Source organism: Toxotes jaculatrix, chromosome 12 (genome assembly GCF_017976425.1).
Source record: "Toxotes jaculatrix isolate fToxJac2 chromosome 12, fToxJac2.pri, whole genome shotgun sequence".
Classification (NCBI taxonomy): domain Eukaryota; kingdom Metazoa; phylum Chordata; class Actinopteri; family Toxotidae; genus Toxotes; species Toxotes jaculatrix.
The window spans coordinates 10,834,822-10,846,947 of NC_054405.1; the positions used below are offsets into that span (position 1 = coordinate 10,834,822).

A 12,126-nucleotide genomic window follows, 5' to 3' on the forward strand; every position below is an offset into this window, starting at 1 on the left:
CCATGACCACAGCAGCACCGTTCAGGTCGTGCTCTTAATAGTACAGTCAGCAGTGGTGTCGTTCTATTCCTGTGGTTTACAATTTGTCGCTGAAGCCCAGGTTTAACAGAAACAGATCAACATCTCAGCAATACTAAAAACTGTTATCTTTGATATATAATATATATATATGTATATGTATATACATATATATATATAATTTAGAAATAAAAAAATGTCCTGTGAATCACTAAATCCAAATCCTATAGCTGTCAATAAGACAGGGATTTCAGCAGCGTTCACAAGTGTATTTTTATTCTTTCATTTAAAACCATTCCAGACAGAAACGTTAAGGACTACTACGCTGTACAAACTGGACTCTCCTCCATAAGTTCACAAAAAAATTGCACAGTATAATCAGTATGATCAAATTGCCATTTAATAGTGTTGGAGGGACCAGCAGACAGTCTCTACTGATTCTGTTAAAGGTGGTCCAGATGGATGCATATTTTATTAGTGATTCAGGACTCATACCAAAAGTGAAGATATTAACAGCCATAAAAAAAAAGGAAACATGAATCCAACTGAAATAAATATTACAAGTCATTGTGGATTAAATACACATGTAGAATAATCACTAACAAAAGATCAATGCCAAAAAAATAAAAACAAGCATGAGGGAACATCTTTAAAGTGTTCATAAAACGTCATACCAAACTTAACTAGATAAACCCAAAGCCAAGGAAGCCCTCTACAATTTAACCTCCAAAAGGCATATATCTCCACACCTAATGTTTATGATAGGTTTTATGATTATGCCTCTTAATATATGAGAAAATCCTCCTCAAACACTATCATCAAAGAAATAGTTTTAATCTATAATAGCCGTAATCTTTAGAAAAAAAAAATCAAAGATCTATTCAAATAAAAAGGTAATAGAAAATGGAAGCCAGGGTAAAAACTGCCCATCTCAAGAGACAAGTGTGGGAAGAGAGGAAGGACGGTAATGTGGATGATGTAGTGGTAGTGTTGCTCTTGTATTAGGTGTCGTGTGTCTGTGCTGGTTTGTGACCACATGGTGGTGTGTGACTGTGTGGTTTCGGTGTGTTGACTCTATCACGCTGGTACATGTTGGGAGAAATGTGACTCTGCTGGTACAGGAGCTACAGCTGCGTTGTGTGTGTGTGTGTGTATGTATGTGTGTCTACACTATACTTGTCAACGCTGAGATCTCCCAAATATGCTATTGATTTACTTTAACACCTTTTCCACATATTATTCCAGATAGTTTACTGATAACACAATTCATGAATGAATCTTTGCCAGTCAATTGCAACAGCACAAATTATGTAAACTAACAAATGACCGCAACACCCACATTGTGCTTTGTAAGCTTAAAGCAATGTTTAACTTTTTAAAAAAATATTCTCACTCTTAAACACATACCTTGACTGGGTGCCTTTGAAGGACCAGTGTGTAGGATTTAGGGGGAATATTTTCATAATTGTATTTTCATTAGTGTATAATTACCGGAATCTATGAATAGTGGTTTTGTTAGCTGAGAATGAGCCCTTGGTGCCTTCGTAGGGAGCGGGTCCACATCCACGGAGCGCACTGCACTGAACAGTCATGTTTCAACAGTCGACCCGAACAGAAAACCAAACACTGGCTCTAGATAGGGCCTTTTGCCTTTTCATATTACCTGGAGGCCACCGTAGGTTCTTGTACAAGTTTGGAAAGGGATGGGTATTCAGTTGGTTGCAATCTGCACCCTCACCACTAGATGCCACTAAATCCCACACACTGGTCCTTTAACACACATTTTCTTTCTTTCAGTTTGGTTCAAAAAGTCAGTTTTAGACACAAACTACACCAGTGGGATTCATTACGCTTAAGCCACCATCTTCATCTGAAAAGACAGACAACAGGAGCTCAGAAAAGACAGCTGAGCTCCAGCTGTGAATACTGTTTCAGTGTATGTGTTGCAGGGCAAATATTCAGTTTAAGTGTTTTATGACTTTCAGAGCTTCCTGGTGAGAGCGCAAGGTTTCCACAACGGCAAAAAATAACAAACGTAGTGTTCTCTTTCAGGCTGGGGCACAGAGGCGAGTGTAGTGAGGGGTGCGGATACAGAAGAAAAAAAAACAAAACAAATGGGTTTGAGAAAAAGCCAGTAAGAGAAATATTTAGCCATGACATCAGCCAACATTAGCAGGAACAGCCTCCTTCACTGACAGGTTGCTCTGGTGGCTTCTCCAGCTTAATGTCAATCACTGAAGGGTTGAGGAGTTAAGGAACGGAACAGGCAAAATGCAAATCCAAACTCTCTTCTGTCATGTCAGACACAGATAAAGGATACTGTCCTCTCTACTCTTGTCCTGTGTGGTATCCATGCCAGGGAGGGCGGCTGCCACACGACGGAAAAGCTGGAGGGAAAGAGAACCAGATGTGTTCTGTCAGACGAGGAAATATACTCACAGCATGACCCATCAAGACAACGTGCTGTGTATATTCCCATTACATGATTTACCACAAGGACCACTTGAAGCTCACACAGAGGAAGACGCCCAACAGAGCTTTGCAAAATTTGATTTGAATTTAGCTGCATGTGTCTGAACTATTGCCAGAGAGTAATTGTGCCTTACTGAGACCTTCCATTGATAAAGCTTTTAGGATTTTAAGTGATTGATGGATTCACATGAATTTTAGGAAAAGTGTGCTGAATGCACAGTGGGGTCTAAAAGTCTGAGAGAACTTTCCAATCCACTTAAATGGAAAAGTGGTCTCAGACTTTGATGATGCTCAGCATGCCCCCCCCCCCACTAAACAGCATCATGTAGACTTGATTTCATGCAGATTTCACAGCAACAAAAATACTGTTACTGTGCTAATCCGTGGAGTGGGGAGCACTGGTTTGCAAACCCTGACCCGCCTCTAAATATGTACGATCAAAGACTGGCCAGTGCAAATCATTACTTGTGGCAGGTGGGAGAGGGCTTGGAAAACAAATCCACACGTCTCACCTATGACCAGAGGAAGCTGATGTTTAAAGCACACCTTTACGCATGCATGCGTGTGTGAAATAGAAGCCAATCAGCAGAGAGCATGAGCACTATGAACACACACACACACAAAAAGGTGCACACGCTCTACCTGTTTGACATTGTAGCCTGTCTTTGCACTTGTTTCAATAAACAGAACATTCATCTCTTTCGCTCTCTGTTCTCCCTCCTCTGTGGTTATCTGTCTGTGATGAGCCACGAGTCACCGCGCACAACACACAAACACCCACAGGGGACACACACATACCGCCACAGACATCAACAAGAAGACAAAAGGGGAAGAAAAAAATACAGACTGTGATTATGTTGAAGTGGATTAACAAGTCGTGCCCCTTCCTGCTGCTACTGTCACCTTTGCTCAAGACCAAAAGTTTCCCAATTGATCTTCTGGCTGTTCATTGTGTCAGCTGAGTTCCCCAAAAAGGAGAGCGGGTTTAAAGTAATAGTTCGACATTTTGCTGAGAGTTAGATCAGACAACTGCTTCCACTCTCAAGTATGTAAGGTAAACAAGTAGCTGTAACCTGCAGCTGGTTAGCTTATCTTAGCTTAGCATAAAGACTGGAAACAGGGGCAAATGGCTGGCCTGGCTCTATCCAAAGGTGATGCCTACAAGCATCTCTAGTTAACACGATTATATCTTTTTTATTTAATTATAAATCAAGAGTGTAAAAATGTCAATTTGCCATTTTCCAGGAGGCCATGCAGTGGATTGTTTCTATATCCAGCAAGTTACTGGTTTCAAAGATGTACTTTAGGAAAGTTAAAGTTAGCTTTAGTGCTGGTAGGCTTATTTTTTTTTTTAATCTTTGGACAGAAGCTAGGCATTTCCCCACATTTCTTGTTTTCACTTTAAGCTGAGTAGCACAAAAAAAATGTTGAACTATTCCTTTAGAAATATGGACAGAAAATAAACAATGACTTTCATTTGATCCATTTGCTGGAACATTTAGTAAATTGACAAAATGCCTTCTTCACAGTTCTAACCTCTGATTTTGACAGGTGACCTTTGGAAGTTGAGCCAGGTGGCAGCATCTGCAGCAGGACCACAGAGCACGACTCACACACACTCTTACCTGCTTTACGTTGTAGCCCGCTTTCGCACTAGTCTCAATAAACATTACATTTAGTTCTTTGGCTTTCCGCTCACCCTCTTCAATAGATACTTGCCTGTGGTAGATAAGGGGGTTAAAAGATACACAGCCAAAGACAATGAAACTTCATTAAATGGGCAGATAAAGTGGATCACACCATAGATACTTTCAGATCAAACATCACTACATTTCACAGCTTACAACTGTTGACATACTGGATCAGTTTAAGGTCAAATAGTCAATATCATCTAACAATGTGGGATGAAACAAACAAATGGAAGCACCTAGCATGAAACAGTCACAGCTTTGACATCCACAAAGGGCAGAGATAACTTGCTCTGAGTGAATGCTGCCTCAGGAAGGGCTGAGGAACTCAGTATTGACAGGCCAGCAGTAACAATCAATGACTTCATTAGTATTCTCTTAATGGAGAGAGCCCGTTTGCACAGAGGCAGGAGGAGGGAAGGACAGATTACCTTTTGTCTGCAAGGTCTGTCTTGTTTCCCACCAACATGATGATGACATCACTTCCTCTCTCCGTCCTCACATCATCGATCCATTTTGTGGTTTGCTGGAAGGAATTGACGTCTGAAAGAGAGATGAGGGAGAAAGAGGAAGCAGCGCATCAGTATTCAGGCGATAAAAAGCCTCAGCTGTGAATACCAGTGAGTTTGTGACAGAAGGACTATAAGGAAGTAGAAGCTGTATACATAATGCCCAAGTCTGATGTATAAATATGGAATTACAGGATTTTTAAAATGACGATGAAATGTGTACTTGCGTTAGCATTTAGTGGCATCTGAATTAATTTGGCTCTGAAAATTAGAAACACAGTACACATAACAGAGGACAGGTACAGGTAGTCCACCTACTTGTGATGTCGTACACTACGACAGCAGCGGCAGAATCTCTGATGTAGCTCGGTATGAGGCTACGAAATCGCTCTTGCCCTGCCGTGTCCCACAACTGCAACCTGATCTGTGGGGCAGGAAGGGGAGAGGGATGGGAGGAGAAATAAAAGAAGAGAAAAAGAAAAGAACAGAAGGGATGAAAATAAAACAAGAAAAAAACAAGGTCAGAAATGAGGTAAGTTATGGCGAAACAAAAACAAACTGAAAGGAAACTAAATGAAGTCAGACAGATGGGAAGAGGCAGAGAGAGGACAGAGAGAAAGCGTAGTGCATGCAGGTAATGAATGACCACCAGAAAGAGCAAGCTGTCTGGGCCCGTGGGGAGAAATAAATAATCACCCTTCACTTGTCATCAACCCTCCTCTCTTGATCAAGTAAGGTGTTTAATTTCAAAACAGGAATGGAGAGAATAGATGGAGGGGTAGGAGGGAGAGGAAGAAAACTTGTGTTGAGGGAGGAAACAGAGAAAGGGAGGACAGTCCAGGGAGTACGCCATCCAGCTCACCCTAGGAGGGCAGTGTGTGTTTGCTAGAAAAAACATAACTAAACTGTTAAAAAAAACAAACAAACAAACAAACAAATAAAAAATCATGTTAGAAATCAGCATGTGAATACCCCCTTGACATTCCTAACACCAAAGCCTCACAGTCACTTGGGGACAAGGACGAGCATCATCAACAACCCAGTGGACTGACTGAACACTAGTAGTGATGAAAATCAAACTTACTGTTCTGTCTTCAAGGTACATCGTTTTCGACAGGAAATCTATTCCTATTGTGGCCTGAAAATGGGTTTAAAAAAAATAGTTACATATTCATAGCCATCTTCAATCAACATCACTGATATTCAGATAATGTGGACTTTATGAATGGTGGATAGAATAGATGGAGGGGTAGGGAGGAGAGGACTCAGGTGGAGGCGTTTGTCTCACCTGGTAAGTGTTGTCGAAGCTGTCATACATGAACCTGGTGATCAGCGAAGTCTTTCCCACTGAAAAAAAGAGTGAGATAATGATTATAACTGATTAATTATTTCGTCAATAAAATGCAGGAAAATAGTGAAAAATAGAGCCCGAGCTGACATGTTCAAATTGCTTGTTTTATCTTGCCAAAAATCCAAAACTTAAAAATAGTAAATTTATAATGACATCAAACACGGAGAAGCAGCATTCTCACACTTGAAAGGCTTGAACTAGTTTGACATTTCTGGCTAATAAACAAGTATATCAATGATCAAAATTGTTGTAGATTTATTTTCTGTTAATTGATAAACCGATTAATCAACCAATTCTTTCAGTTCTTATCGCCAACAAACAACAATGGAGGGCAAATTAAACCCCTGACTGAGACTGACACTGTGGTCTAACTTTGCTGATATTATGAAATGTTAGCAAATAATATGAAGGGATGGATTATCTACTGCTAAATACACTATAAATAATATGCAACATAAAGTGTCCACATCAAAATTGTGTACAGTAGATGAGCCACAGATGAACAACACTTTCAGCAGCTGACAGCGGGAAGTCATGCAACTCCAGCTCCCTTCTGACAGCTCTTGTCCATCAAAGGGTATGGTGCACAGTCATTTAAAGTATTTGAGGAGAAGTTGGAGGGTTGAGGAATGTAGAGAGACAGGAGTGAGTTGAGAACCAGGCTCTGCCCTTCTAAAATGATTTTCATTACTGTGTCCAAGCCAACCCTGAAGATTTGTGGTGCTCCGTATCTAAGCTATGAACATGTAATGTAATTTATCCAATTGTCTATAGATAACAGCTGTATAGCTGTTAATAAAATTTCTGCCAACCTAGCATATATTTATGAGTAAAACCTTACTTTTAGCACATCACTACAGAGAGAGGGACACATGCAGCAGTACAGTTGAGTCACCGTACAGAGCTCCCCGGCCTCAGACTGTTTTGCTCATAGCTCAAGTTACGTGATCAGTTTCACTGAGCATCAAGTGATGATGACATGGCCAAAGCCAACACTGCTGTTTACAAGACTACAGGAAACCACATCTTATCACAGACTGCCTGTCTTATCTTGATGGGAGTGGAGAGTCATATTACCAGACACAATATCTGTAGAAAAATAGTCACTGGCAAAGGAGAGTCACTTTTTCTACACCATCTTATCCTGTCACTAGGGATGCACCAATCAGATCAGCTGGATCAGTATCTGTGTTAATACCAGCCTTATTATGCAGGTTGGATATCGTCAAATTAGAAGATCTTGGCTAAGCATAGTTTCATCGTCAATGTCATATATGTCCAATATTTCACTATTAGCCCCATTATTTGGATCACAGCAGGTTGCCAACTGTTAGGTATGATTGTATGTTGATTTTACATTTGGGATAAAGAGAGAGTACCACATATAAATATTTGTTACCAGCAGATACTCCAAGATAGGGAATCAGAATCAGTATTAGGAGTTAAAAAGTTGGACACGTTCGTCCCAGTTCTACAAACAACTCCTAACTCATCTTACACTGTTCTGTGCTTTGTGTTGACAAGCTAAACACAAAGCTGTGGAAACAGAAGTAAACTGTGGAAGCACTGTATTGGACTATATAATGAACAACCCCACACCTTTGCCTTTGAAGAAAGAAACTAGGAAAGTTCCCTGCCCCTTCTTTTCCTAGTACAAGTACACCCTGTGTTCAGTTGCAAGGAAAATGGGAAAATGAGTAGGGAGAGTGAAGGAATGCCACAGTGCAGGTTTGGTAATTGGGATATATCACCTCTCTGCAGACATGCCCCCCGGAGTAGACAGGCAGTGGTCTGTGTAATCACTGCAGTATTCTTTAGTGGACTTTAACCGAGATTGACAGCATGCTTCTGAATACAGATACAGCAGATACAGTAATTTAGCCTTTAACTCCAACCTCTACTTGGTAATACAAATAATATTAAATCGAAAGTACTTATTAGTTCATTGAGCACTCTGGTTCTCAATTTAAATGACTTGTAACTTTGTAATAGCTGCCTCCGTGGATGTGATGATATCACAGCTCGCCACGGAAGTTAGACTTATCTGGAAGATAATGAGTTGCATTTCTCTGAATCCAGCGTGGAAAAACAGTTGTTAACAAGTTACGGTGTCGCAATGCTATCACTGTGCCAAGTTTAACACTACGCGGCTAATGTTAGCTAGCTAACTGGTTAACGTTAATCACCCGACCAACCCATCAAACTCTAGTGTTAGCCAACACCTCCTCCAGTGAATAATTCATACTCGACAACCGACGAACTTTTAACATCAGCGACAGACTTACCACTCTGTTCCCCAAGAAAGACCAATTTAAATTTTCTTAAAGGGTTTCCGAAGTCTCCGGCCGAAGACATGACTGTATGAAACAAGCCCTGACGTTACTTTTCGAGAGCTCCCCAGCTAGCCAGCTAATGCTAGCTAACCAGTTGTCGTCAGATACCAAAGGTCCGGGATCCGTAACGGTAGACCGGTTGGCCAACCCTTCACACAGTCCAGCTGTCGAGGTTTTGTACTCTAAACCCGCTTCTTTAAGCCACAAGACACTTCTGGATAACTCACTAACTACTGCGGCCAAGTTAGCATTACTGCCAGTTCTCTGACATGTCTACACCACTACCAGTTAGCCTCCCCGAGACACTCTTCTTCACATACCAAGTTAACACTGGTACGCTGTTAAAGCGCCCTCTATCGCTGGAGGAAAAACGCACACACACGCAGGTACACAACGACAAACCGGCGAAGCCCTGTCTTTGGTGAAAGCTTGTTGTAGCTTTATAACACCACAAGAGGGCGCACTCACCCCACCGCCACGTCTCACCTACTAAGCAATTTCTACGATAATCCCAATCCTGAGTTGTGCCGAAGAGCCTGACACTGTACTGATACTGAGGTTACATTCTAAAATTAGCGGCTTTCATATTTAATCAATATTCAGCATGAAATACAGAGGCAGGTGTGCATCTGCATTTTTCCCAGTAGAAGCCTAAAATTAACTTGACAGTTGGAATATCCTTTCCTAACCGCTGTATATTAAAACACAAAAAATGTCAGTTCAATTCTTATATAACAATTTTATTTAGCTGACAGACAGGAATGCTTAAGATTTGCCACACCCTCCCTTGACAGTACTGGGCCACTTTATTGCTGTTGAAAGAGTGGCACCTCTCTTTGTTCCTGGCCTTCTATTTTGAGACACCACTGCAATGTGCACAGGTACAGTTTTATATTTGCTATATTTACGCCAGGTTTTGCCGGCAACCTTACAACATCAAGCCAACTGGCATTATCTTTGTGAACAAAATCGCAGTTATGAGTAGCAGTATGTAGGTGCGAAAGTTGAAATTGAATTTGTTAGGTCTATTATGTCAGACACTTTTAAAATTTGTATCACACTCTAATGTTTACAGGACCTGCTCCCATACGATTACTCATGACCTCCAGCTCATCGCACAGCTGCTGTCCAGAAGGCTGAAGCCCTGTGACAACATCCAAGGTGATTTGATACCCAAATACAGACAAATAGATGAAAATGCCATTTAGACCAAAAGAGTTTCAGATGCCTTATTTTATCACAACAGTAAAAAAAAAAAAAAAAAAAAATCAAGGCATTTTCATTTCATTAAAATATTCACAGTGCAGATGGATACTCCTCATAAGTTAGAGTTAGGAAATGTCAAGAGAAAATATTGAACAGTGCATCAGAAACACTCGCTCTTTTCTTGAAATAACTAATCTGGCCAAATAGATTGAAGTGGTTTGATTGTCTGTTAGTTTCACCTGATAGATCTGCCTCAGTCTACAGTGATGATGAAGGGATGAAAGGCAGAATATTGTTTTAAAGCCTACAGTACGTTTCTGAACTGAAATAGTGGGGACCTTTCTGAGGTCCTGGCAAAGCTGGGGTCTGCTCTTTCTACCTGCATTCATTTGAATACCAAACGATTCATCATAATCATACTCACATTTATTAATAATCACATCTGATTTCCATAATTTATTGAATGCCCTTGTTTTGAGGATTGTGGTGGATATTTAACTCTTACATAACCTTTATAATCATTATATAGCCTTGAATATTGATCATCCCTGCAAGATATGTACAGTACATGGGGCGATATGAGGGTAATGTTTGCGCAGGCGTCTTTATGAGATCAAACATAAGCTAAAACTGAGGAGAAATACTGTAAATTTAAAATGTTGGATGCCAACAGAATATACAGTATATAAGTATACTGCATTGCATGAATTACATTTATGTTATCACTGACGCAAGTATATGTGGTGACGCATTGTTATTATTTTGTGGGTACAGTATGTGTGTTTATGCATGCTTGAGCTGGCTGTTCGAGGTCACTGAAGACGCACCTGCGCCACTCTATCACTCATGTGCCATCCTGCTCTGAAGTCTCTTACAGAGGGCCGACCGGCTGATGCCAGCGGTTCAGCTGCTCCGTTTGCAACCCAAGCCTCACCAAATCACAGCCATTACATCCCACTGCACGCCTCCCCTCCCTGCTCTCCTTCAACGGCACTCCTACAACACATGTCCTTGGTAAGAGAAAGACCCCAAATCCCCCCCCTCACTGAAGATGCTGAACTGACAAAATCCTCTTTTGCTCTCTGTCTCCCCCCACTCATCCTCCTCTTTCTTTCACACACACTCACACACATACAGAGGGGTTTTGCATGTGTGCATGCACGAGTACAACAAGATAGATCGATCTCTAATGTACTGTTGAGGTTGTTGTGTAAGAGCTGTGACTGTGAATTTGCTCACCTCGCTGTCGCTTGCTAGTTTTGAGAGGAATACAGTGGCACAGGATTTGAGGTTGTTAAGGTGGTATTAAAAATTTCCAAAACGTCCTAAAGGCATGCACCTTATTCTTGAACAAATAAGGAGCCAACTAGAAAAGCATTTCATCCAAAATCAGAGAGGTGCAACTAAAAAGAAGAACAGTGTAAATGAATTGAACTCGCCACCTCAAGCCATGATTTCATTCTGTGTGCTGGTCTCATGTCATGCCACTGCATCATTTACTTATGCAAAAGTTGACTCAGTCTTCCAGATGGGGAAAAACCTTGCTATGACTCACCTCTTGAAGAAACAACATGCCGTTCTTTAATTTTCCTATGTATTCATCTCATTTCCTGTCTTGAAAATGAAGATGCACCTACATATTTTGGGTTTCCCGTGTTTATCTACTGTATAGCTGTGAGAGCAGATTGATTAAATGCCACACATCTGCCTATATCTGTGTGTAATGGAGGGAGACCATCCCATTTCCTCGCCACCTTAATATAAATCTAATGAATGCAGCTTTCAATGTCACAGCAAAGTACAATACGGCAGTGATCTCTCCTGAGAGGGAGAGAGAGCATGGAGGTTGGAATGGAAGAGGGGGGAAATGGACCGAATGAGGAGCAGAAAAGAGAAGATGAGGAGAGGAAATTCAGAAAGGGTATGAGGGTTGGGCCAGGGTAAATTAGGTGTGTTGTCATCACCAAAACAGTAAGATGGAGAAAGGGAGGAGATAGATGGGGGATGGGGTGGAGCAGGAGCCACAATTCTCCTGTAATCCTCCTCCTGGAAGCGAGGGCTGAATAATGTGTGACAGTGAGTGAGAAAAGAGAGGAAGAGTATGGGAAACACTGCCGAGACTTCAGACTGGAACAAAGGACTGCAGTGAAGACAGGGCAGAAGGCACGGGTAGACCACAGATCCCTTCTTACTGTGCAACATCAGGCAGGAACAGACACAGCAGTACGGTGGGAGGCGTTCTTGCAAGCATAAGTGAAGCAGCGATCAGGGTAGCAATCCAAGCACATTTACCAGAGGAGGGAGGGAGGGAAGGAGGGAGAGAGAAGAGAGAGAGCAGATCTATGAAAGGAGGAGGAGAAAGAGGAGGAGGAGGGTGGTGGTGGTGGGGGGGGGTTGTTGCATGCTCACACAGACAGAGATAGAGTGATTTCATGAGCGAGAGGGAGACACAGAGACAGAGAGGGAGAGCACAAAGCAGAGATGGGGACCGAGCGCTGAGACAGAGGTAGTTGGCAGGACTGAGATCTGCACACAAACGTGAGCTAAGG

General features: G+C 41.6%; 1 protein-coding gene across 2 annotated transcripts; it reads right to left on the bottom strand.

The window, feature by feature from the left end:
* Nucleotides 1-274: 274 nt before the first annotated feature.
* rab6a (RAB6A, member RAS oncogene family) lies at nucleotides 275-8,678 on the bottom strand. 2 transcript variants are annotated; one of them, XM_041051846.1, is made up of 8 exons: nucleotides 8,324-8,678; nucleotides 5,976-6,034; nucleotides 5,772-5,825; nucleotides 5,006-5,111; nucleotides 4,610-4,721; nucleotides 3,133-3,226; nucleotides 2,339-2,405; nucleotides 275-2,252 (listed from the first exon to the last, which is right to left on the bottom strand). In XM_041051846.1, exons 1-8 carry the CDS (start codon nucleotides 8,391-8,393, stop codon nucleotides 2,188-2,190), a joined length of 627 nt encoding a protein of 208 aa, XP_040907780.1. In that variant the 5' UTR covers nucleotides 8,394-8,678; the 3' UTR covers nucleotides 275-2,187. The 2 variants fall into 2 exon arrangements, with proteins under 2 accessions (XP_040907780.1, XP_040907779.1); XM_041051845.1 differs by lacking the exon at nucleotides 3,133-3,226 and adding an exon at nucleotides 4,116-4,209.
* Between the last annotated feature and the right edge of the window lie 3,448 nt (nucleotides 8,679-12,126).